This window comes from Hyla sarda, chromosome 3 (assembly GCF_029499605.1).
Source record: "Hyla sarda isolate aHylSar1 chromosome 3, aHylSar1.hap1, whole genome shotgun sequence".
In the NCBI taxonomy this organism is placed as follows: domain Eukaryota; kingdom Metazoa; phylum Chordata; class Amphibia; order Anura; family Hylidae; genus Hyla; species Hyla sarda.
The window spans coordinates 24,072,382-24,097,865 of NC_079191.1; the positions used below are offsets into that span (position 1 = coordinate 24,072,382).

At 44.1% G+C, this 25,484-nt stretch overlaps 2 protein-coding genes across 4 annotated transcripts in view; one reads left to right on the plus strand and one right to left on the minus strand.

Annotated features, from left to right (window-relative positions):
• LOC130360953 (adhesion G-protein coupled receptor F3-like) overlaps positions 1-9,554 on the plus strand; it is a 78,593-nt gene extending 69,039 nt beyond the window's left edge. Inside the window, exons 16-17 of the mRNA XM_056563509.1 lie at positions 1,923-1,958; positions 9,327-9,554. Coding sequence (XP_056419484.1) covers positions 1,923-1,958; positions 9,327-9,407 — 117 coding nt within the window. The 3' untranslated portion in view covers positions 9,408-9,554. The remainder of the gene's footprint in view (positions 1-1,922; positions 1,959-9,326) is intronic.
• Positions 9,555-13,728: 4,174 nt separating this feature from the next.
• MEP1A (meprin A subunit alpha) overlaps positions 13,729-25,484 on the minus strand; it is a 44,910-nt gene continuing 33,154 nt past the window's right edge. For 2 of the 3 annotated variants that reach the window (XM_056563014.1, XM_056563015.1), the window contains 6 exons: positions 23,836-23,985; positions 21,246-21,461; positions 20,208-20,681; positions 17,867-18,037; positions 16,987-17,191; positions 13,729-13,930 (listed from right to left, as the gene is read on the minus strand). In XM_056563014.1, the coding sequence (XP_056418989.1) occupies positions 13,783-13,930; positions 16,987-17,191; positions 17,867-18,037; positions 20,208-20,681; positions 21,246-21,461; positions 23,836-23,985 (1,364 nt within the window). In that variant the 3' untranslated portion in view covers positions 13,729-13,782. The remainder of the gene's footprint in view (positions 13,931-16,986; positions 17,192-17,866; positions 18,038-20,207; positions 20,682-21,245; positions 21,462-23,835; positions 23,986-25,484) is intronic. The other variant, XM_056563016.1, reaches the window with a different exon arrangement.

The window sequence follows — 25,484 nt, forward strand, 5'->3', positions numbered from 1 at the left end:
CGTGTGCAATGCTATACGTCATGAATAGCTATCCTCGTGATTGGTTTCTTCCATCTGCAGGTGTTCCTCATCCAACACGTGGGCCTTATCATCTTGGGCGTAGCTCTCTCTGGAGGCGCCATCTTATACACATGGGTGGGAGGGGGAGCGAGCTAGTGAGTGGCCATTTTAGCAAGCATATTCTAAATAGCCATTTTAGCTTATCCATTACAGCAGTACTACAGAAATGACAGCACTCACCACTTCTTACCTTTCTTTCTTCTTTATTAGAAGTTCTTCATAATTCCAGGGGGGGGGGAGACACACATCGTGGATGGGGGATACAACACAAAAGGCTACAGCGACGTTTCGCACTATGTGTGTCTCCCTCCTTGGAATTATGAAGAACTTCTAATAAAGAAGAAAATAAAGCAAGTGAGTGCCGTCATTTCTGTAGTACTACAAGCAAGACTGTTCCCAATGTTATTCACAATTTACGATTATTTCCCAGACTTAATCACAGATCATTGTAATAGGAATCCCCTACACAGGTCTTTGGAGGGTAAAGAAAAAAATGATATACCAATAGGAAACCAGCAAAGTCTAAGGGGAACATACAACACCTTTGTAAATGTTGGATCAGAACCTTCCCAGGTCTATAGACAAATTCTTACAACAGGCATACTGCTAGGACTCAGAACTGCCTCCAATAGGGCAAATAACCTATCGGCACCCCCAATACTTCTACACTATACTATAGATTTATTTGAACTTTGGAGGTGGTACAATGTCACCACTAGAGAGACAAACAGAAAACCTCTGGTAGTCAAGTAAAATTGAAACTTAAGCAGGGGTGGGACTATAACCATATTAGGTAAAGAGAGCTTAGTAGCTACTGTAATAATTTTCTGCATTACATTATAAAATTATTTTTATAGTAAATACGAATGAATATGTATATCATTGTGTAGTTATCCCCACGATAACCCTGAACTGAAAACTAACCCTACCAGGGCAATAAGCAGACATTGGGACCCAGAGACAAAAAGAGTGAATCAAGGGATTAAGCAACAAGATAACTGAGAAAAGGCAACAAACTAGAAAAACCCGGTGAAGTAGGTTGTGCCCCAACCCCTTTTTGGACGAGCCCTTAACGGGACAGAGCACAACAGCAATGTGAACTTAAAGGGGTAGTCCGGTCAAAGACATCTTATCCCCTATCCAAAGGGGATAAGATGTCTGATCACGGGGGGGGGGGAGCGCTGCTAGGGACCCCCCGCAATCTCCATGCAGCACCCGCATTCTATGCCGGGCTACAGCTCCAATCTCGGAAACCTCTGTGTTTCCGGGATTGGAGATGTGATGTCACACCACACCACCTCCATTCATGTCTATGGGAGGGGGCGTGACGGCCGTCACGCCCCCTCCCATAGACATGAATGGAGGGGGCGTGGTGAGACATCACGTCTCCCGTCCCGGAATTACAGAGGTGTAGAACCGCATAGAATGATGCACGAAGATCGCGGGAGGAGCCCAGTGGCGGGCCCTCCCTTGCGATCAGACATCTTATCCCCTATCCTTTGGATAGGGGCATAAGATGTCCTTGGCCGGAATACCCCTTTAACCTTAGTAGGACCATCACTGTCCCTAATGACAAGTGGATCCCGTTCTCAGTAGACAGGTGTCAGCAGGTAAGGTCACTCTATTTCTGAGATGAACGAGAGTTCCCGAAACCTGGAGATCTCATTGTTCTCTGAATTGGTGGCCATTTTCCTTTAAATTGGCATTTCTAATAACTTTATGTCCTTTGAACACTTCAGAAATTCCCATCTGGCCTTTTATTTGACTATAACTGGTTGTACCTTCCAATGTGTCCAGTATAGATTGCATTATTGATATAAATTCTAATAAAATAATGTAATGTTTGTTCAATCTACATTTAGGTGCGAGATGTGCTCTTCAACAGGCGATCTTCATCTGTGAGTGTCACACTTTATAATTATTATTATAATAATAATTCTTATCATTATTTATATTATTATTAGAATGTTTTATGTGTGTTATAAATGTATGTGTGTGTGTTATAATTTATTTAATTTTTTTATATTTGTCATTTTATCTATTGGTCTAAATACAAGATAATCTCTTGACAAGTCAAATTTTTTGACACTCTTAAAGGGGTACTCCTGTGGAAAATTGTTTTATTTTAATTTAATTTTTTTTAAACAACTGGTGCTAGAAAGTTAAACATATTTGTAAATTACTTCTAATATTTGTAAAATCTTAATCTTTCCAGTACTTTTTAGGGTCTGTATACTACAGAGGAAATGGTTTTCTTTTTGGAACACAGTGCTCTCTGCTGACATCTCTGTCCATTTTAGGACAGTTCTTAAAATGGACAGAGATGTTAGCAGAGAGCACTGTGCTCGCGATGTCAGCAGAGAGCTCTGTGTTCAAAAAAGAAAACTATTTCCTCTGTAGTATTCAGCAGCTAATAAGTACTGGAAGGATTAAGATTTTTTAATAGAAGTAATTAACAAATCTGTTTAACTTTCTGGCACCAGTTGATTTTAAAAAAAAGTTTTCCACTGGAGTACCCCTTTAAATACAATAACCTGTGGATAGACAGATCAGCCCTATCTGTAGATGAGATTTCAGGGTCCTGTTTGGCTGTACTACAGCTGTGTCCTTATCAAGGGAGGGAGGAAGGGGGTAAGAAAAAATATATATAATAGTGCTGTCACACCATGACCACATTTTCCTACCACATAGTGTCTGGATAATACCATTATACTGTTACTAAATAATACCGTCACACCAAGATCACACATTACCAACATACTTTTAATAAATAATACCGTCACACCAAGATCACACATTACCACCATTGTGTTACTAAATAATTCCGCCACACCATGATCATACATTACCACCATACTGTTACTGAATGGTAAAATGTATTTACAATGGGGAAACAAGTACCTTGGGGACACTGAAGGAGGCTGCCTGACAGGACAGCAGGAGCACGGGGTAACACCTCCCATACTGGGCCACAACAAACTCCCCTTCTTAATTAAAATCAACCTCGACGTCCAGTCCTGGAGGGCGGAGGAATGAAGTGGCTACTGAGGCCTGGTGACAGTTCCTGGGGCATTTATGCACAATGTCCTTCTCGGGTTTGGACTCTTGCGTCTTCTGGCATCTTTGGAGCCTCAGAAGTTGCAGCTAACTCTTCCTCGACAAATTCAAGAGCGGTTATTGGTGTAGGGCTAGCTTGACCCAGAGTTGCTGGCATCTGCACTGAAGAGGCTGCAGACTGAGTTGGTACTCTCGAGACTGGCATATAGGCCGGAGCCAATGGTGACAAGATTGGGACTGGTGTGGAGACTAGTGTTGGTTGAACCGGCCCCTGGGTTGGTGAGACACAGAAAATCGCAGGCTGAGTTGGAGAAAACATGGGGAAATCCATGGATGAGTGGACTCCCTCGCCTGTGACCTATTCTTTCACAGGTCTGACAGCTGGAGGAGGTGATGCTGGGAGCACTGGTAGATCTTCTTTTAGACACAACTTGATTCAGTTTCGTTGAACAATTTGGGCTCATACCCAGACTTTTGGACTTCATATACATGAGAGTCCGGATAGGGTATGTCCGTCATCATGTACGATTCTGTCTCCCAGAAAGAGTCTAACTTGTGGGTCCTTGGAAACTTCCACAGCCAGACTTTATCGCCCAACTGAAGTGGTGTGGCAGAAGCATGACGATTATAATCCTCCTGTTGTCTCTGCTGGGCCTCGCCCATCTTCTTGCTGACAATTTCTTTGGCCTCTTGGATTCTTCCCTGGTGGTCAGAGACCCACTCCAGGGAGGCTTGCGGAGAGCTTTTGAACGGGGCTTGGAGCCCAAATGTTTGGCAGCTGTCCATTGTGTCCCATCATCAAGTAGAAAGGGGTGTACCCCGTAAAACAGTTGACTGTGTTATTATAGATCTCCAATAGTTCGGGCAGCAATCCAGCCACTCTTCTTGTCTTGACACAGAGGCGGCTCGCAACATGTGGATAAAGAATTGGTTGATGTGCTCACAGAGCCCGTTCCCCTAGGGGTGATAAGCAGTAGTCCGGAGTTTTTTGCAGGCATGGAATTGAGTCGGGCCTCGAAGGCAGTTCCCCGGTCCGTTAGGACATACTCCAGACACCCAAGGGTTTGCACCCAATTAGAGTAGAACATCACAGCCGCTGTCTTGACTGTAAGATCTTTGACGGGGACAATGACAACCCATTGGGATGGAAGCCAAGTAGTCTTTGAAATTTTTGGTCACGGCCCATACCAGGGTGAGAAGTTCTAACTTCAATGAGCTGTAGTTTGCATCATTCTCTTCTGCTCCTCGCAGGTTACGACTAGCATAAGTAACTACTTGCTCTTGCCCTTCCTGGACTTGGGGCAGGACAGCTCCCAGACCTTCAAAACTGGAAATGGTATATAACCGGAATGGTTGACTGTAGTCTGGGTATGCCAGGATGGGTGGTCCTGTTAGCAGACGTTTAAGAGCTCGGAATGCTGTCTCTTGCTCTTCGGCCCATTCAACAGGTAGTTTCCCATTGTAGTTCTGCTTCGCCGTACCACGTAAGAGAGCTGTGAGGGGTTCTACAATCTGGGCAAAGTGGGCAATGAAGCGGCGGTAGTAGCCGGCAAATCCCAGGAAGCTCCTGACATCTTTCACTGTGCGTGGAGTAGGCCAGTTCTTGACAACTTCCCCTTTTTCAGGATTGGGCTGGACTCCCTCGGCGCTGACAACATGACCCACGTAGTGTACCTGAGGTTTGAGCAAGTGATACTTTAATGGCTTGATCTTCAGCCCATGTTTGATCAGGACTTGGAAGACATCTGACAGATGACTGAGGTGTTCCTGGTAGGACTTGGAATACACAATGACATCGTCCAGGTACAATAGGACACTTTGAATATTTAGATGGCCCAAGCACCTTTCCATCAAACGCTGAAACCTAGAAGAGGCATTACATAGCCCAAACTGCATACTTTTAAACTCAAATAGTCCCATGGGTGTCCCGAAGACAGTCTTCTCCCAATCTTCCACGGCCATGGGCACTTGCCAATATCCACTGGTTAATTCAAGGGTGGAGAAGTAAGCAGCAGACCCAAGGGCTGTAAGTGACTCCTCGATCCTTGGCAGAGAATAAGCGTCCTTATGTGTGACATTGTTCAGTTTCCTGTAGTCGACACAGAAGCAGATGGTTCCATCTTTTTTCTTGACCAGGAGCACCGCCCAGGGACTCTGACTTTCTTGGATGACGTCTGCCTCTTTCATGTTGGCCAGCATCTTCTTGACAGTCTGATACATGCCTGACGCTACCGGGTGGTGTCTTTTCTTAATCGGTGGGCTGTCGTCTGTGAGGATTCGGTGTTGGATCATGGACGTATGCCCGAAATTTGTGGGGTGTTTGCTAAAAGCTTCATGGTACCTTTTGGCCAAATTAATGACTTCCTTGACTTGGTCCCTTGGGGTAGTGTCGTCTCCAACTTGGAGTTGTGCCCACCAGGGCTCAGGAAGACTCATACTGGATCCTTCAGCCACTTGGGCTGCACGCTGTTGGGCCACCATACGTTCTGTTAAGATGTCCTAAGATACTGGGCTACATTTGGGTAACACAGTAGCAGCATCAGACAGGTTGACTGAACAGACTGGAACTCTCCCATTGGTAATGGTGACAAGGCTTCTCGCAGCTCGGACAAGAGGATGGTCTTCTGGTTGCAGAGGTTCCAGCAGGGCTTGATAGTCTCTATTCTTGACTCCGAGACGTGCATGACACCAGATGATAGTCTCTGTGTTGGGTTGCAAGGTCACCGACGGAATGTCTTTTACTCGAACTCTGCAGATTTCACCTTGCTTGTTGGCAAACTTTTGCTCCGCTTGTAGAACCTACAAGTGGTGCTGCGCAGCCCGCCGGCCTGAAGGGGACAGATGGGGAAGATAAGCATGCAAGGCATATAATACTTCAGCAAAACAGTTTTTCATAATGTTCATCCCCAGTATAAATTTAGCAGACCCCTTATCTGTCCCATTAGTTACAATCACTGCCTGCCCGTTAAGTACATGCTCTCCCAACTGAATGGTTGGCTCCCAGTATCCATGTCTGGGGACTGGTTGCCCATTACCCACAACTACTCTGAAGTTAACATCCTCTGGTTCACACAATAAACTAGCATCCCAATGCAGATAGACACATGTGACCCTGTATCTATCAATGCCTCCAACGGTAGACCTTCTACAATCATTTTTACATAGGGGCAGGAGGTGTCAGTCCTGACTTAGGTTGTTTGGGGATTGGACCTGATGACTGTTTTCCTGAAGGCTGGTCCGCGACCTCAGGGGAAATCCGTTTAAATCCCAACACTGCATTTTCCAATGTCCTGGGTTATTACAATAGGTACAAAAGGGTCTTTGAGTCCCTGAGGGTTTATTAGGCGGAGGGTTGCGGGGGTTGAAATTGCAGGGAGCAGGGGCAGGAATTTGGGTAGTGGTGGTTCATGGTCAGGTGGAGAGGACCAGGTGGCAAGCCTCTTCTCAACCTTAGTTAGTTTTTCAATGTCCTGCCTAACACTGTAAATCTGAGGCTGCGGTGACTGGCAAAGCAGGTGACACTGGGGTGGGGGCTGGTGATGGTGGTGGTATAGGTCTGGCTACCGCTCCTATTGGCTCTTGGACAGGTGGTCATACTTCTTCTAACTCAGTCCCGGACTCAATCACTTGGATAGCCAGTCTCTTGAAAGCGGGGAATGACAAGTTGGGGTTTTGGAACGCTAACATATGCAGCTGGGCTTTGTCCCAATTATCATGAGCCCCATCAATAAATCTGTCCATTAACACCTTGTTGCCCTGCTCGGGAGCTATACCATCTAATTTTTGAATAGTCTCTAGGGCATTCTTTAGGGCTACGGCATATGCTCTCAAGGTTTAACCTGGCTTTCGTCGCCTTTCAAACAGCCAGAGCCGTGACTCAAATACCTGGTACAGTCCTTCAAAAATTTGCTCTACAGTTGCCTTCTCGGAAACTGGCCAGGTGCGGACTTCCTCTAATGCTGGTCCTTGTAGTTGTCCTGTGAGTAATTGCACCTGTTGATTAGGAGGGAAAGAGTAAAAGACAAACAGACTCTAGATCCTTTCTTTGAAATTCCTCAGGGTGAAGGGGTCTCCATTGTTGGTAGGGAGGACAGGCAGGACTGGCAACATTCCGGCCACTGGGGCAGGTGATGAACCTGCTACTGGAGATGGAGGGGCACTGTCACCAGGTTGAGAGCTGGGTTCTGACATCTTGTTTAATTTTGAGTGCGCTGTCGCTTTAAGAAGAATAAGGTGCTTTTCCCTTTAAGATAATTGCTGAAGTGCTGCAGCGGCTTAGACTCGGCTAGTTGGAGTACTATAATGAATGCTCCCCCTCTATTTTGCAGGTACCCGGTAGTAATTTGTCTTGCGACCAGACTTGCGGACACTAGTTAATGCTGTTAGTTACCGGCACCGGAGACTTGATACTGATGATCATTGTCGTTTGCAGAGTCTGCGCTGTAGCGGGGGCTTGATAGAAGACAGCGGAGCCGGACGCAGCAGCCGGACCCTCCAAAATGGCTGCGCTCAGTGAACTTCCTATTTTGGGTCAGATCGGCCGTCTTCCCCTGTGCAACACAGGGCGGCTCTTTGGTTCCTCCTCACTGTGCTGGAGAGGCATCACCGCTGTGGACTGATGGGGCGGAGCTGCAACCGCTCACTCGAAGGAAACACCGGACCCAATTAACCCTTTTAAGTACTGACTCTCTTGTAAAACTAGCCCCTTACATAGTAACATAGTTCATAAGGTTGAAAAAAGACCAGTGTCCATCAAGTCCAACCTATAACCCTATTTAGTCCCTGCTGAGTTGATCCACAGGAAAGCAAAAAACCCTCATACTAGAGGTGCCTGAGATAAGTGACATAAGCTGTGTATCGTATTAAATAAAGGATTTTGTGTTGCTCTGTGGGGGGTTGTTTATGCTATAGGTGGCTGTGTGTTGTTTCCCAGTAGTTGTAATGTGCACTGTAGCCGACTGAGGGTTTTATTAGTTTATCCCCTCTCCCCCCAACAATTCAGCTGAACCTAACATATACACATGCCAAATTAAAAACCTCATAAAAAAATAAAAAGTCACAAATTCCAGAATGCAGAGGTATAAACTCAAACATTTTGTGTAGTCCTAAAGGGGTTATCCAGGAAAAAAAAAAATTTAAAATCTTAATCCTTTCAGCACGTATGAGCTGCTGAAGTTGAGTTGTTCTTTTCTGTCTAATTGCTCCGATGACACGTGTCTCGGGAACCGAGACAAGCAGAGGGCACTGTTGCCAGACAGAAAAGAACAACTCAACTTCAGCAGCTGATAATTATTGGAAGGATTAAGATTTTTTTAATAGAAGTAATTTACAAATCTGTTCAACTTTCTGGAGCCAGTTGATATATAAAAAAATTTTTTTTTTCCTGGAATACCCCTTTAAAGTGAGGGCTAACAAGATAACAAAAAAAAGTCTATTTACTTCCAAAAACAGCAGCACACCTGTCCATGGGTTGTGGGTGTGGAATTATTGCTCAGCTCTGTTAACATGAATGGGGCCAAGCTGCAATACCACAAACAACCTGTGGAACGGCGTTGTTTTGGGAAGAAGGCAGCCATGTTGTTAAAGGGGTACTCCCGTGGAAAACTTTTTTCTTTAAATCAACTGGTGCCAGAAAGTTAAACAGATTTGTAAATTACTTCTATTAAAAAAATCTTAATCCTTCCAGTACTTTTTAGGGGCTGTATACTAAAGAGAAATCCAAAAAGGAAATGCATTTCCTCTGATGTCATGACCCCAGTGCTCTCTGCTGACCTCTGCTGTCCATTTTAGGAACTGTCCAGAGCAGCATATGTTTGCTATGGGGATTTTCTCCTGTTCTGGACAGTTCTGAAAATGGACAGCAGAGGTCAGAAGAGAGCACTGTGGTCATGACATCAGAGGAAATGCATTTCTTTTTTGGATTTCTCTTTAGTATACAGCCCCTAAAAAGTACTGGAAGGATTAAGATTTTTTTAATAGAAGTGATTTACAAATCTGTTTAACTTTCTGGCACCAGTTGATTTAAAAAAAAAAAAGTTTTTCACGGGAGTACCCCTTTAACTCCTGCATATAAAAAAAACCCGACTTATTAGATATTAGGTGCCGATAGTCCAGAAAATCTGATTGCGATTTTATGTTGGACTATTGGAATATTTCTATAATAAAGAACATACAATGTAAAGGAAGATTTATATATTTTTGTTTTACAGCAAACGTCCACAACCGCCACGACAATGTCCACCACTGAGGACCGCGGCAAGATGACAGCCTCAGTAAGGAAGAAGAAATGATGAGGAGACATGTTACCTCCCCTCACTAATCTGTATCATCACTTCAATTAAAGATGTAGAGTCCTAATAAATAAAATGTACAGAATATTCCTTTATATCTTCATGATTATTAATTTGAAAAATGAAGTGTGCAATCTAAAATATATATGTAAATAAAGTCAATACGATGCGGGCTTCATCTGGCTTAAAGCAAATCAGACTTCATTGTTTGTGGAGCTGGATGTTGGTTTATGGAAATGGTGAGATCTCAGGAAACACTACAAATATTTGTTCATGGAAATCACTTTAAATACTTGTGCATACAAGCAGTCCAGTTTATAAAACCCATTGTCATACACCGGGAATTCTGATTTAAAGGGGTACTCCTGTGGAAAACTTTTTATTTTTTTTTTAAATCAACTGGTGCCAGAAAGTTAAAGGGGTATTCCAGGAAAATTTTTTTATATATATATATATATATATATATATATATATATATATATATATAATCAACTGGCTCCAGAAAGTTAAGCAGATTTGTAAATTACTTCTATTAAAAAATCTTAATCCTTTCAGTACTTATGAGCTTCTGAAGTTAAGGTTGTTCTTTTCTTTCTAAGTGCTCTCTGATGACACGTGTCTCAGGAACCGCCCAGTATAGAAGAGGTTTGCTATGGGGATTGCTTCTAAACTGGGCGGTTCCCGAGACACGTGTCATCAGAGAGCACTTAGACAGAAAAGAACAACCTTAACTTCAGAAGCTCATAAGTACGGAAAGCATTAAGGTTTTTTAATAGAAGTAATTTACAAATCTGTTTAACTTTCTGGAGCCAGTTGATACATAAAAAAAAAGTTGTTTCCTGCATAACCCCTTTAAACAGATTTGTAAATTATTTCTATTAAAAAATCTTAACCCTTCCAGTACTTTTTAGGGGCTGTCTACTACAGAGGAAATGCTTTACTTTTTAGATTTTTCTGATGTCACGACCGCAGTGCTCTCTGCTGACCTCTGCTGTCCATTTTAGGAACTGTCCAGAGCAGCATATGTTTGCTATGGGGATTTTCTTCTGCTCTGGACAGTTCCTAAAATGGACAGCAGAGGTCAGCAGAGAGCACTGTGCTCGTGACATCAGAGAAATCTAAAAAGTAAAGCATTTCCTCTGTAGTATACAGCCCCTAAAAAGTACTGGAAGGATTAAGATTTTTTTATAGAAGTGATTTACAAATCTGTTTAACTTTCTGGCACCATTTGATTAAAATAAAAAAGTTTTCCACGGGAGTGCCTATTTAAAAGAGCGATCCTCATCACTTGGCCATAGTGTAGAGCAGCTGTAAAGAGTGTCTCTCTCATTCTCTCTTTCTGGAGGACTTGTCCTGTCCTCCATTGAGGTAAACATTCATTGTGTAATATTTGATTTCTCCTGTGGTGGTGCTGTAGGGAAACCAAACACTTACGGCCATGTTTCCCAATGGACCACTGTAGATTGTCAAGGGACTCTCCTACCAAGCAAGGCATTAAAGGGGTACTCCACTGCTCAGTGTTTGGAGCAAACTGTTCCGAACGCTGGAGCCGGTGCCGGGAGCTCGTGACATTATAGCCCCGTCCCCTCATGCCATCACGCTCAACCCCCTCAAAGCAAGTATATGGGAGGGGGTGTGACAGCCATCACGCCCCCTCCCATAGACTTGCATTGAGGGGGCGGTGCGCCGTGATGTCATGAGGGGGCGGGGCTATGAGGTCAAGAGCTCCCAGCGCCGACTCCAGCGTTCAGAACTGTTTGTTCCAAAAGCTGAGCAGCGGAGTACCCCTTTAAGGTTCAAATTTTCTCTAATATGTAATATATTTATCATGGGGGGGGTATAGGATCAGGTGCTACAGGGTCCGAATGATACCAGTCTTCTCTATTCATAGACTAAGTAGCCCCCCATCTTCAAAAACACTGCAATATTATCCAAGTAAAGTATGACTGGATCTCCTCGAGTGTTATGGAAGGACATGTCGAACGTTGATTATCTTTTTGGAGAATGAGCGTGGAGACTATGGCGGAGATTTATCAAAACCTGTCCAGAGGAAAAGTTACTGAGTTGCCCATAGCAACCAATCAGATCACTTCTTTCCTTTTTAAAAAGGCCTCTGAAAAATGAAAGAAGCGATCTGATTGGTTGCTATGGGCAACTCAGCAACTTTTCCTCTGGACAGGTTTTGATAAATCTCCCCCTATGAGACCAGGACAGCCCTATAGACTTACATTATGAGTCCATCCCGGTCACGTGACACAGAGGCGGGAGAGAAGGCACTAAGCGCACACTGCTCCCAGCTCGTTCTAATGATCGGTCATAGTATGAACACTCAGACTCCGCCCGATAAAAACTTTTTATATGTCTCTACAACATATCAAAAGTTTATTTTCATGATAGGTACATTCCAAGGGAGCCAAGTACCAGTGTGTGTGTGTGGGGGGGGGGGGGGGGGGGGGGTACTCTCATCAGTTTTTGGATGATCAATTATTTAATTGTATTATTATTATTATTTTATTATTTATTATAAAAGGCCTTGACTGGCAATAGAAAAAAGAAACCGATCAGCTGCAATTCTAAACACAGTCCATCACGGAGAAAAATGTCACTGTTCCTATAAAAAAAATAATAATCTTTATTTTTTTTTTTTCTCTAAAGGAGTATTCCAGCCATTAAAAATAATAATCAAATCCTGTTGGACCTGGGAAAATAGAAAAAAACAACAACACCATACTTACCTAGTCTCAGTCTCTCGCTGCTCCCGTTTGCCTTTGTTCGGTCTCCCGATCTTCAGTCTTCTTTCTGCTTCCAAGACTAGTGCTTAGCCAATCACTGGGCGCAGCAGTGTCCCATCTTGGCCAGTGATTGGCTGAGCCAACAGGTCCTGCACTGAGCGCTCGATGCGGAAGCAGGAAGAAGAGAGTTGATATGGGGGAGGGACTGGACAGAGGCAAACGGGAGCAGCTGGAGATCAGGACTAGGTAAGTATGGTATAGTTTTTATTTTCTATTTTTCCCCATTCGCAGCAATATATATTTGTTTTTTAAAGGCTGGAATACTCCTTTAAGCATACTTCCCGTACAGGATTAAAGAAGAGGTCATTATTGTGCATTAAAATTGACATTTTAGAGGTGCACCCATGTGAAGTGGGGGTGAGGCTTAAAGGGGTGCTCTGGGGAAGTTAAGAAAAATAAAAATGCCCCAAAACCACCACACTACCTGTTCTATGTCCCCTGTAGTTATCCATGATTTTGCCAACTCCTGTGGCCCCTGTTGTCTCCTAAATATTATTTTTCCTTGCTTGCAGCCTAGACTACAAATCCCAGCAGTCAGTGCGGCTCTGTGTAATGGCTGCCAGCCAACTGCTATTACTATTTGTGTGCATGCTGTGTTGTTGTAAACACATCGAGCAACACACACTGTCTTTTCTTTCAAACTACCCTTCCCCCAGCAATAAATCATGGTATGCTCTGAATGGCAGCAGTCAGTGATTAGATGTACAGCAGGATAAGAGCAGCGTTATGTGCTGAGGAGACAGGGCTTCTCTGCCTGCAAGATGTTCATACAGGGAGAGGGAGAGGTGGCTGGGAATCACATGGTGTTTGTCTTCCAGGAGGGTGGGGGCTAGTCTCAATGAGGATCTGATTATGACGTCTTTCTCTCACTCCCTGCATGTAAGTGACAGCTGAAAGAGGGAAACTGCTTTATATAGCTAATGAATGATATTTACACAAATACATAGGTTAGTGAGAGGGAAAGGATGGGCTATGGGTTTAGTTCCCCAGAGTACCCCTTTAAAGGGTTGTCCAAGATTAGAAAAATGCTGCTTCTTTTTTGCAAAAACAGCACCACTCCTGTCCACAGGTTGTGTCTGGTATTACAGCTCGACTCCACTGAAGTCAGTGGAACTGAGCTGCAGTACTACACACAACCTGTGGACAGGGGTGGTGCTGTTTTTGCAAAATTTAAGCAACAGTTTTCTAATTCTGGACAACCCATTTAACCTTTTCTCAAAATTTGGGATTAGAATGTTGGTAAGTGTGATTGAGGTCAGTGAAAGATTAATGGGAAATGGGATCCAGGGATCGATCAGCTACAATTCCCACAGAAATATCACATTTTCACTGTAGCGGCCACTACAGGTGAAATGTAGTATTACAGGCCAGCCTTTCAACTGAATGGTTGACCGAGTAATACATTGATAGGCCGGTAAGCTGTTAATATAGTCCCACAAATGGACTATGAAAGATGTTCAGCCCTTTTGGTGCAGCATCTTATACGCCACCTTTATAATAAAATCCAAAGCCATATATTAGTGGTAGATTCCTTTATTTACAGACATTGATTGACACTTGATTGTTAGTATAGAGACCGTTCTTTATTTTCTGCTCATCACACTGAGGACTGCTATGGTCATAGCGATGGTCCCGGCCACTCCTCCGATTACCATTCCGATAATACTGCCGTGTAACTGTGTGATCTCGCAACGCTCACCGGTGTACATGAACGCCTGGCTGGACACACACCTAAAATAGGACATTATATGGTGGTAAAATAATAAATAAAAATATACTACGCAAAGGGTATTGTTTCCAAAAATTGCAAAAAATAAAAATAAAAAAGGTTATGTGTATATTTGCAATCTTTTTTGACAGAAATTGCAATTTGGCTGCAAATAATATTGATTAATAACATTCTAGAGTCTTTTGTATCCAGTACATAAGCAGTACCAGCGGTCTCCATGGTAACAGACTACAAACATAACCTGTGCAGTCTGATTCTGTAGTCATGCCCTTTTTCTTCCCCCATTACGGCTTTTATTTTAACAAAAAGTAACAAATGACTGGAGGATGAGACTACACATGATTTGTTTGTAGTCTGTTACCGTGGAGACACATTGATGTCCATAGAAGCTCTAGATACATTGCCGCTGCCGCTGTGCCCCAATCTTAAACGGCCGTTAGGTTCTTTTTTTTTTCTTTCTTTTTTTTTCAGCCTTTAAGGGCCATTATCGGGATGGGGCACAACGGACAATAATGGGTCCTGATGGATCCCATTTACTAAAATAGGGTCCATCAGGAACTGTTATTTTGTAGAAGGAGTAGCGGTCGAAAAAGATGGCACAAGCAGCATTTTTTCTCCTGCTATTCTCCCCGGCTCCCCCGACTAATAAGTGAAACATCTCATATGAAATAGTATCTGGCTCCAACTTTAGCTTCAAATCAGGCTTTTGCGGACCTTTGGGGTCCTGTAACAATTCGGGTTTATTATTGTGTCACGAGACGATACAGTACTTTGTTGGTGGGCCGGTCTGAACCCTGTTGAACGTCTCATTAAAGGGGTATTCCGGCCTTAGACATCTTATCCCCTATCCAAAGGATAGGGGATAAGGTGTATGATTGCAGGGGCCCAGCCGCTGGGACCCCTGCAATCTTTGTGCAGCCACTGGCATTCTGTGCCGAGCGCTGCTCCCGAGACAGCCACGCCCCTCAGGATATCACACCTCGCCCCCTCCATTCATGTCCATGGGAGGGGGCGTGACTGCCATCACGCCCCCTCCCATAGACATGAATGGAGGGGGCGTGGTACGATGTCACGAGAGGGCGTGGCCGTGATGTCGCATCTCAGGAGAAATGCCCGACACAGAAAGACGGGGGCTGCACGGAGAATGCAATTTGTGGGCATTCTTGGGTGAGGGCTTGAACTGTCCAATGATTCGGGTCTTAAACGACCATGTGGTCAGTCCATCCCCAACACACTAGGTCCCTGCACAATTAAAGGGGTATCCCAGCATTAGGCATGTTATCCCCTATCCGTTGGGGATAGACTGACCACATGGTCATTTAAAACCCGAATCATTGGACAGTTCAAGCCCTCACCCAAGAATGCCCACAAATTGTCAAATTGGAAAGAATATGTGAGCATCAGGTCAGTGCCCACGAAGCCATGGTCAGAGGGGGCAAATCATTTGTATCATAACTTGTGGCTAGTAAAGGGCCTGGGACCATTATTGAGCTGTATGACCACCAACATGGAAGCTGTAACAGTGGTGGTATTGGTTGTTTTCCACCTTCCAAGGCAACAGACATTATAGCTAAACTCAAGACCTCTACACAATTCAACACCTTTGAAGACAAATTTTGCGCCCAAAAATTTGGCACAAAAAAGTTTACACCAGATATTCAAAGTGTTTTACATGAGCATTAGCCAAGGCTTACATTTGTCACACCAGTTTTGCAAAAGTGGGCGTGGCTATGTAAATTTTATGTTTTACATGATATTTTCGAGGGGGTGAGAGTCCATTTTACATCGAAAATTTCACACCAGCTGCTAGTGTAGAAATCATAGAAATGCTTGTAGTTTTTTTTTTTTTTTTTTTTTTTTTTTTAAAGGTGTTATTTAATCAGTTATTGAAAAAATAAATAATTATTAGTGGAAAATTTCATTAAAAATAAAAATAAAAAAAATGTTTTCTATTTTTTCTCATGGTCACTGCACCTGAACTCACATTTAAGCCCTAGAAATGTTTTATTTATACAGTTGTTCGCTTGTCTGGACACTAGTAATCATGGAATATTACGTGAGATGTTTCCGCCAGAATTTTTTTCCGGGATGTAAAATTTGGTGCCAAACTCTGCAATTTTGAAGCAAAAATTAGCATTTTTGGTACCAAACGTCGCAATTTTGGCAAAAAAAATATCCAATATGGCATCAACAAAGAAAATTTTGGCACCAAATTTGACAATTTTGGCACGAAAAAAAACAAAAATCAATTCAGGAGAAAAAAAAAGTGTAATTAAAGGGGTATGTTTGGTTTATACATCTTATCCCCTATCCAAAGAATAGGGGATAAGATGTATGATCGCAGGTGTCCCTCCGCTAGGGACCCTCGTGATCTCGGTGCAGCCCCCAGTATTCTGTGCCGGACGCTGCTTCCAAGACGGGGATGTGACGTCACGGTCAAACCCCCTTCATTCATTTCTATGGACATGAATGGAGGGGGTGTGGCGTGACATAACGAGGGGGGCGTGACCGTGACGTCACGTCCTTGTCTCTACAGCAGAGCCCGGCACAGAATGCCTGGGGCTGCACCGAGATCACGGGGGTCCCCAGCGGTGGGACCCCTGCAGTCTTACATCTTATCCCCTATCCTTTGGACAGGGGATAAGATGTATAAAACCGGAATACCCCCTTTAATATCGCTGGAATAGAAATTACAATAGTTTTTGAATATTTCCACAGGATAGGGGATAAGATGTCTGATTGCAGGGGTCCCGCCGCTGGGACCCCCGCGATCTTTGTGTAGCCCCTGGCATTCTGTGCCTGGCACTGCCCCTCGTTATGTCACACCCCGCCCCTCCATTTATGTCTATGGGAGGGGGCGTGATGGCCATCACGCCCCCTTCCATAGACATGAATGGAGGGGGCCTGACACAACATCACGAGAGGCCGTGGCCGTGAAGTCACATCACAAGAGCAATGCCCGGCACAGAAAGACGGGGGCTGCACTGAGATCGCAGGAGTCCCAGCGGCGGGACCCCTGCGATCAGACATCTTATCCTACAACCACAGCATATTGTACCTGCAGCTCGCTCTGCCTTTCTCTAACACGCAGACTCCTCCGTTCATACACAGGCTGTCATCACACTGGGCTTCCATTGGTTGGACGTTGTAGTTATCCAAGTCGTTCTCCAAAGATCGTTTCGACCTCTCAGATTTTTCCTCTTCCTCAATGAAAGGTGCAGAAGGCTGGATAGGAACTTCTGTCTTTATGAGGTGGGTAAGATCTGTAGGAGAGAATGGAAACAGATGTAGTGAGCACACACCTTCCCAAATTCAGATGCCACTTTTTGACAGGTCCCAAAGTTTGCTCATCAGAGAGCAAGACCGCGATCTGTCTGTATCTGTGTGCTGGCTATAGATTCTCCAATGGCAGTGTGCAAGTCACAGATGCCACCATGGCCATATATAAGCTACAGATGCCCTAATACCAGTGTGTAAGTCTTAGATTTACTGCATGAATCCAAAGGGCAAACTAATGATTATTTATGATGGATCGTAACATTGTGCACTTTGCAAACTAGATGCAAAAAGATGGTGGCAACCGGTAATGATAGAGCGGTGCCTGAGTGGGGGCAGAGCATGACTCAGGGGTACAAGATACCATAAGTTTACATTGGTGACACCCAAAGGAGGGGGAAAGGGGATTTAAAGGTGTAGAATCCATACCAAAAATACCCAATATAACCACAAATGAGATTTAAAAAAATCCCTATACTAACAAGTGTCCCAGCATGTTTCCCCCGGGTGGGGAAAGAATCACCAGGGGACTAAACTGAGGTTAGAAAGCACAAGACAAAAACACAGGATAATGTAATTGAAAAACACAACAGGCCATGAGAAATGATGATAACCTTTAAATGAAGCCACTTACTGCACCCCGCGCCAGGAAATATACGTACCCTCAAAATCCACCAACAAGATCAGATCATCATTTTTCAGAAAACTCCTGCGATGTAAGTTGAAGTGGGTGATAAAAGTGGACCAGCCAAAATCTGTGGTCCTGTAGCAGTTGCAGGCGGGATCCCACGTGCCGATTTTAGAAGGTCTCTCCCATCGGGAAATGTTTGATGCTGTTGAGACACAAAGACGTGACTTGTCAGAGAAGACTTGCCACTGGGTTTATGTGTCACACAATTATGATCTCTACGTGATATGTTTGTATTCATTCGGTGATCAGCTGTAATCTGTGCAGAATCCTAGCTGTAAAGTGTTCAGTTTCCCTGCAGCGCCACCACAGGGGAAATGGTGCATTGCACAGCGTTTATTAAAACCAATGGATTCTTTGTCCAAGGCAGGGCAGGATTGGTCCTCCAGAAGGAGAAGCTCTTTGTAGCTTAGTAGTCCAAGAGACCCCGGTCTATTAACATAGAATTATTTAGTAAACTATATAAAAGCGGGTTTTCTATTCTAGAGTCTAGACAGTGAGATAATAGTATATAAGTGAAATAAAAATGGCAATGGACTTATAACACATGATAACTAGAAACTAAGTTGTGGAAACAAGTACCAGGCAGCTGCTATCAAGGCAAAGACATTTTAAGGATGTGTGATGTCCCAGTACGGGATATAGTCCCGTTCAGTACTTAGGTCCTCTCAGGTTGAGTCCCTCTGTGTCCTACAGGCTCTCCTCCCTCCTGCAGTGTCTCCCCCATAGTGTTATATGTATTATGTATAAAAAAACTAACTTTGAGGACCTTTGAGTTAGTCACATGATAATGTGGTCACATGTTCAATTCACATGTTTGTTACCCAGAGAGCACCAGCTAACCAGGTGACCTGTAGCTTGACCTATGGGCTCCTTGCTCAGCCTCCCTTTATAAGAGGGGGAGGTACTACAATCACTCTTAGGTCCTGAGGTCAAGTCCAGATGTCTCAGAGCCAGTGCCCAGCACATCTAGAGGCCTCAAGCCTAAGCTACAGCCACATGTCAGTAAGTCAAGTCATCTCTGTCTGCTGTCGCTACCTACAGTCAAGTCTATTATAATCAGCGTGGCTGTCCTAAAGTCTGTCAAGTCACTGCAAGTCCCAGCAAGCTGCAAGGTCCCCTAGGTGTTGCTGGCCACCTCTCTGGGATCCTGGCCTAGCTGTAAAGACTGTACCATCTGTCTACCTCAGTAAAGCTACCGTTAATCCTGACCTGGCCTTGGACTCTTATTTGCCCTGCCTAACTCGGACTAGCGGACTCGGACTAGCACCTTTCAGGTGGTTCTCGGTAAAACCACGCCCTGGCGTCACGAATATTTAGGGGTTAACACCATCTGCCCCTGGGCTATAACATCTGCCCCATACACCTCATCTTCACACCCCGTGGCGCACAGAGTGTACAGACAAAGGGACACAGCAAATCTATAGAAGGTTCAGAGACTGGAGATATTATGCATTTACGGAGCAGGCTGGTTGCCGTATTGGAAAAGTTTAAGTAGTTTGGACAACAAATGTTTATGGTCATGTTCACACACCATAAATCGGACGTTTTTTTCCATCATAAACTGAAAAAAACAACTGTAACGCAATTAAACCTTTATAGTGTGTGAACATGCCCTTAAAGAGGTTATCCAGTATCTAAAAAATTATCCTCTTTCGCCAGGATAGAGGATAAGTGTCAGATCCCGAGAGGTCTGACTGCTGGGACCCCCCACGATCTCCAGCCTGGCGCCCAGCTCTCCTCATGAATGGAGTGTGTTGACCACGGCACGAAACTATGGTTGACACACCCCCTGCATGTATCTCTATGGCAGAGTTGGAGATACACAATCCGACAACTTCTGCGTATAGGGGGTACGTTTTCTAGTGCCCATACATTTTTTACAGCTGTTGGCTAATCACCTCATTGGTTCGATTCAACGCTTATGTGGAGGGGGTAAGCTGCCGCCAGAGAGTCTGGGGGGAGGGCCTTAAACACTGAAAATGGCTGTCGCATCATGTCACATTGCTAATCATTAGTCGTCCCGATACAACACTGCGATCCTCATGTGTAGCTCTGTAGCCTTAGAGCAGTGGTCTCCAAGATGTGGCAAAACTACAACTCCTGGCATGCCTGGACAGTTTTGCAACAGCTGGTGGGCCGCAGTTTGTCATAATCATTATGTAATAGTATGTGATGATGTTCCTACGTCCAAGGAGAAATCCAAGGAGGTATTTTCCATGTCTACATACCATCCAAAGCTCAAGAAAAAGGATTCTTTACTGTAAAAGCTAAAGATTAGATTAGATATCCTCAGTAAAGCACCAATTACTTACGAGATATAATTTGATCTTCTGAAGTTGTGAAGCTTCGGCTCGAAGACATCCTTTGAACGATATCAGGATCTTGATCCAACACGGTGATGATAACCTGATGGTGTAAAACCGGCCAATTCAGGACGGCATCATCATCCCCGCTGCACAGGTGGAATGAGATCCCGACGTATCCGGTGTAAGTGGATGTGTTTTGCCCATGGGGATAGAGACCGATACCAATTCTGTAGCCTTCAGGGGTGCTGAAACATGGACTGACGACACGATCGCCTTTGACGGTGCTGGCAAGGATCTGGCTGAAGTTGCGGATGGTCCACACCGAATTGGGGCAGGGGAGTTCTGACAGAGTGATGTCATCAATCTGAATACCGCCACTTGTGGTTTTATCGTCTCCTTCAACACCCTGGAACACGTAGCGGAATTTTCTGTCTGCGTTCAGGGTCACATGGGCGAGCTTCCAGTTGTGGTCGCTCCCACCTAAATCAGCAAACACAGATGTGACATTTCGGTCAACAACTTAAAGGATTATTCCAGTGGAAAACAATTTTTTTCGACTCAACTGGTTCCAGAAAGTTAAATTAGATTTGTAAATAACTTCAATTTGTAAATTACTTCAATAAAAAAATCTTAACCCTTCCAGTACTTATCAGTTGCTGTATGCTCCACAGGAAGTTGAGTTGTTCTTTCCAGTAGGATCGCAGTGCTCTCTGTTGACACCTCTGTCCATGTCAGGAACTGTCCAAATTAGGAGCATATTCCCATAGCAAATCTCTCCTGCTATGGACAGTTCCTGACATGGACAGAGGTGTCAGCAGAGAGCACTGTGGTCAGACTGGTAAGAACAACTTAACTTCCTCTGGTGTATACAACAGCTAATAAGTACTGGAAGGATTAATATTTTTATATAGAAGTGATTTACAAATCTGTTTAACTTTCTGGCACCAGTTGATTCGGAAAAAATAGTTTTCCACCGGTGTACCCCTCTTTAACCATACAACAATTTTCTAGGTAAAGTTGTACAATAAATTTCGATTACGATACCGTGAATCGTTTCGATTTTCTTCATCTTTCTAACGTTTCCAGTGCCGTCGTCTAGGCGGGTCCAGATGGTCAGCCGATCCTGGGGGCTTCCATTCATCTTGTAAAAAAATTGCAGACATTGATGGGTCCTTTTAGGATACAGGATGCGGGACTCCAAAACGGCGGTGCGGCCAATGGTTCCGGTGTTGGTGTTAAAGTGCATAAAATAACCTGCATCTGTTAAGAAAAAAAAACACATAAAATAAATAAAAATAACTAAAAACATTGGGGGAGATTTACGTGTTTTGCATTGTTTTGGTGCGACAAGTCGCACATATTCTGCACAATTTTCAGTGTCTATTAGATGGACAGAATTTACTGAGTTATAAATACCAGCTTATTGTAAAGTACAAGATTACTTTGTCATCTGGCGCACAAAACTGCGCACCAGGTGTGCATTCTACACTTTCGAAGAAGAGAGCTACAGGCAAAAAACATTATAAATTGGGAATATTATTTTACCATGTTATCAAAAGTGACTATGGAGTGACTAGGAGGCTTTGGAAACTGGAGATGGTGTTGAAGCCCGAGTATTAAAGGGGTACTCCGGTGAAAAACATTTTTTTTTTTCATATTAACTGGCTCCAGAAAGTATAACAGATATGTAAATTACTTCTATTAAAAATCTTAATCCTACCAGTACTTATCAGCTGCTGAAGTTTAGTTGTTCTTTTCTGTCTGACCACAGTGCCCTCTGCTGACACCTCTGTCCATGTCAGGAACTGTCCAGAGCAGGAGAGGTTTGCTATGGGGATTTTCTCCAAATCTGGACAGTTCCTGACATGGACAGAGGTGTCAGCAGAGAGCACTGTTGTCAGGCAGAAAAGAACAACTCAACTTCAGCAGCTGATAAGTAATGGTAGGATTAAGATTTTTTTTTTTTTATAGAAGTCATTTGCAAATCGGTTTAACTTTCTGGAGCCAGCTGATATGAAAAAAATATGTTTTTCACCAGAATACCCCTTTAAGTCTGGAAACCAACCACTACAGCCCCAATGGCATAAATCAGTAAGACAAACCCAAGGAATGAAGTTACTGATGAATCCTCCTTTTAACCCCCGTTCACATTTTGATGAAATCTGCTGCAAGTTTTGTTTCCATTCATTTTAATGGATCCGTGTAAAATCTGTGATAGGGGCAGATTGCCGGCGGACCCATTAAAGTTAAGGGTAGTGAAACTTGCAGGGGATCTCCGGCAGCAGGAAACCAACTCTGAGTTATCAATATATGAATCAATATATTTCCCTTAGGCTGTGTTCCCACTGGGCCTTTGATTAGCAGAATGGCCACTAATTACCCTGCAATTTAACTGCTACTTTCTGAAATTGTGTTAAAAATTGCACAATTTGCGATAATTAGCGTAAACACAGTCCAAAGGGGTTGCAGAGAGAAGCCCTTGCTCCACACCCTCTATCATCCAGAGATGAGATCTGCTACAGAGAGAAGCACTCACTCTATACCTTCTATCATCCATAGAGGAGAGCTGCTGCATAGAGAAGCCCTCACTCCAAACCCACTATCATCCAGAGAGAGGAGCTGCTGCATAGAGAAGCCCTCACCCCACACTCTCTATCATCCAGAGAGAAGAGCTGCTGCAGAGAGAAGCCTTCGCCCCACACCCTCTATCATCCAGAGAGAAGAGCTGCTGCAGAGAGAAGCCTTCGCCCCACACCCTCTATTATCCAGAGAAGAGCTGCTGCATAGAGAAGCCCTCGCTCCACACCCTCTATCATCCAGAGAGAAGAGCTGCTATATAGAGAAGCCCTCGCTCTACACCCTCTATCATCCAGAGAGAGAGAAGAGCTGCTGTAGAGAGATGCCCTTACCCAACACCCTCTATTATCCAGAGAGAAGAGCTGCTGCAGAGAGAAGCCCACGCTCCAAACCCACTATCATCCAGAGAGAAGAGCTGCTTCATAGAGAAACCCTCGCTCCACACCCTCTATCATCCAGAGAGAAGAGCTGCTGCAGAGAGAAACCGTCACTCCACACCCTCTATCATCTAGAGAGAAGAGCTGCTGCAGAGAGAAGCCCTCGCTCCACACCCTCTATTATCCAGAGAGAAGAGCTGCTGCAGAGAGAAACCGTCACTCCACACCCTCTATCATCCAGACAGAAGAGCTGCTGCAGAGAGAAGCCGTCACTCCACACCCTCTATCATCCAGAGAGGAGATCTGCTGCAGAGAGAAGCCCTCGCTCTACACCCTCTATCATCCAAAGAGGAGAGCTGCTACATAGAGAAGCCCTCACTCTACACCCTCTATCATCCTTGCTCAGTATGTGTCAATACTACATATTTTTTCATAATTTTTTTTAAAATCAATTTACAATAAGGTCAATAGTCTACAAGTCACCATATCCGAAGTAATGCAAAACTAGTGAAGATCCATATTCTACATTCTTCTCCGTATTATCTCTGGAGTAGTAAACAAGGCAATTGACCCTTAACATGAGCGATGAGCTTACACCTTGTGTTTATGCTTGCTGATAAGTCAGAACACGTGGATTTTGCTCAAAGGTCGACCTCTGGTGGGGTTCTGGAATGTCTTACCTCTACATCGTCCAGCTAAGGTTTGATCGCCAGATGAACCTGAAGAAGCCAACGTGTGGACCCAGTCTGCATCATCTGTGGTTGACTGGACCATCCCACCAATGTTGATAAACTCAAAGGAGCATTGATCCAGGAGAATGAGGGGGGCGGCTGTGAAGAAACATGGAAATCAATAGGATGTTTCCTAGATTTGAGATCACAGCAAGGAATAATCCAGAACATGGAAATCGTAGACAACGGCACTCACTATTCAGGAAACTTCTTTTATAACGTTACTGCAGCATAGCAGGTACAGGCAGGTCAAGTAGTGCGAAAGTGGGGGCGATCAGTCGCCCCCGCTTTCGCACCGCTTGACCTGCCTGTACCTGCTATGCTGCGGTAGCGTTATAAAAGCAGTTTCCTGAATGGTGAGTGCCATTATTTATGCTTTCTATGTTCTGGATTGCCTATGTTTGTATATACTGAGCACCATCGCATCAGAAGTTACATAAGTCGGTTCAGACATTCCTCCACGCTGTGTGACCCCAGCACCTAGTGACTTTAGTTCCAGATTTGTCTCCTATCCCACTGTATAGCAGGGAATAAAGTAGATCCTCCAGGTTTCCCAAGACGGGTTATCAAGCTTGGGGTTATAAAGATTGGAAAAAAGACATCTTAGGGCTATATGATCATAATGCAGTTCAGAGAACTTTCTATTCTGCCCAGTACTTATGCAATGCTCCTCTGTGCCCAACCCAACTGAGTATTTTAGTAGGACTACTGTGGTGTTGTTTTTTTAGCAACCAACTTGAAGAGAATCAGACAACCTGTTCGCCCACAATGAAGTCCATATATTGGGTTATAGTGCGTGTGAACAGCTATACAAAGAGGGGTCACTTATTTAAATCCATTTAGTATTTGCAGAGTTATGGCACTGTAATCATCAGCTGCATTGCACAGTTCTAGGCAATGGAGGTGGGGAGCCGGCTCGCCCAGTTCCCCTGCCTCCTCCATATCCCCCTCTTGGCCCCGTCCCTTCATTAATATGCTTATAAATACTGATAGCGCACAAAGAGCAGAGCGTTCACCCACGGAATTCATTTGCATATTCATTAGGGGAGTGGGCCGGACAGAGAATATGGAGGAGACAGGGGAGCTGGGCACAATGCAGAAGGAAAATTACAGTGCCATAACTCTGCAAATACTAATCGGATTTAAGTAAGTGACCCCTCTTTGTAAAGCTGTTTACCTCCACTATAACACAGTATATTGGGTTTAGTGTGGTTGAACAGGGTGTAAGATTCTCTTTAAGTGGCCCTTATCACTAACAATCACAGGGACTGGAAGGGACCCAACAATAAGTGCTCCATCTAGAAAACAATTAGTAACAAAGCTGTAAGTCTAAGATAAACCTTCTAACTAAAGGTGGAAAGTTGGTGACTGGAACTAGGATTTACCCCTGGTTTTAGATGGGGTTCAGAGCTGGGTCCTCATGTGCCACATGCATAAAGTTCATAGCGTGGATGGTGTAAAGGTGAAGACCCGTACATAATGGTGAGGACCCATATAGATTGGTGAAGACCAATACATAGTGGTGAAGACCCATATATAGTGGTGAAGACCCATACATAGTGGTGAAGACCCATACATAGTGGTGAGGACCAATTAAT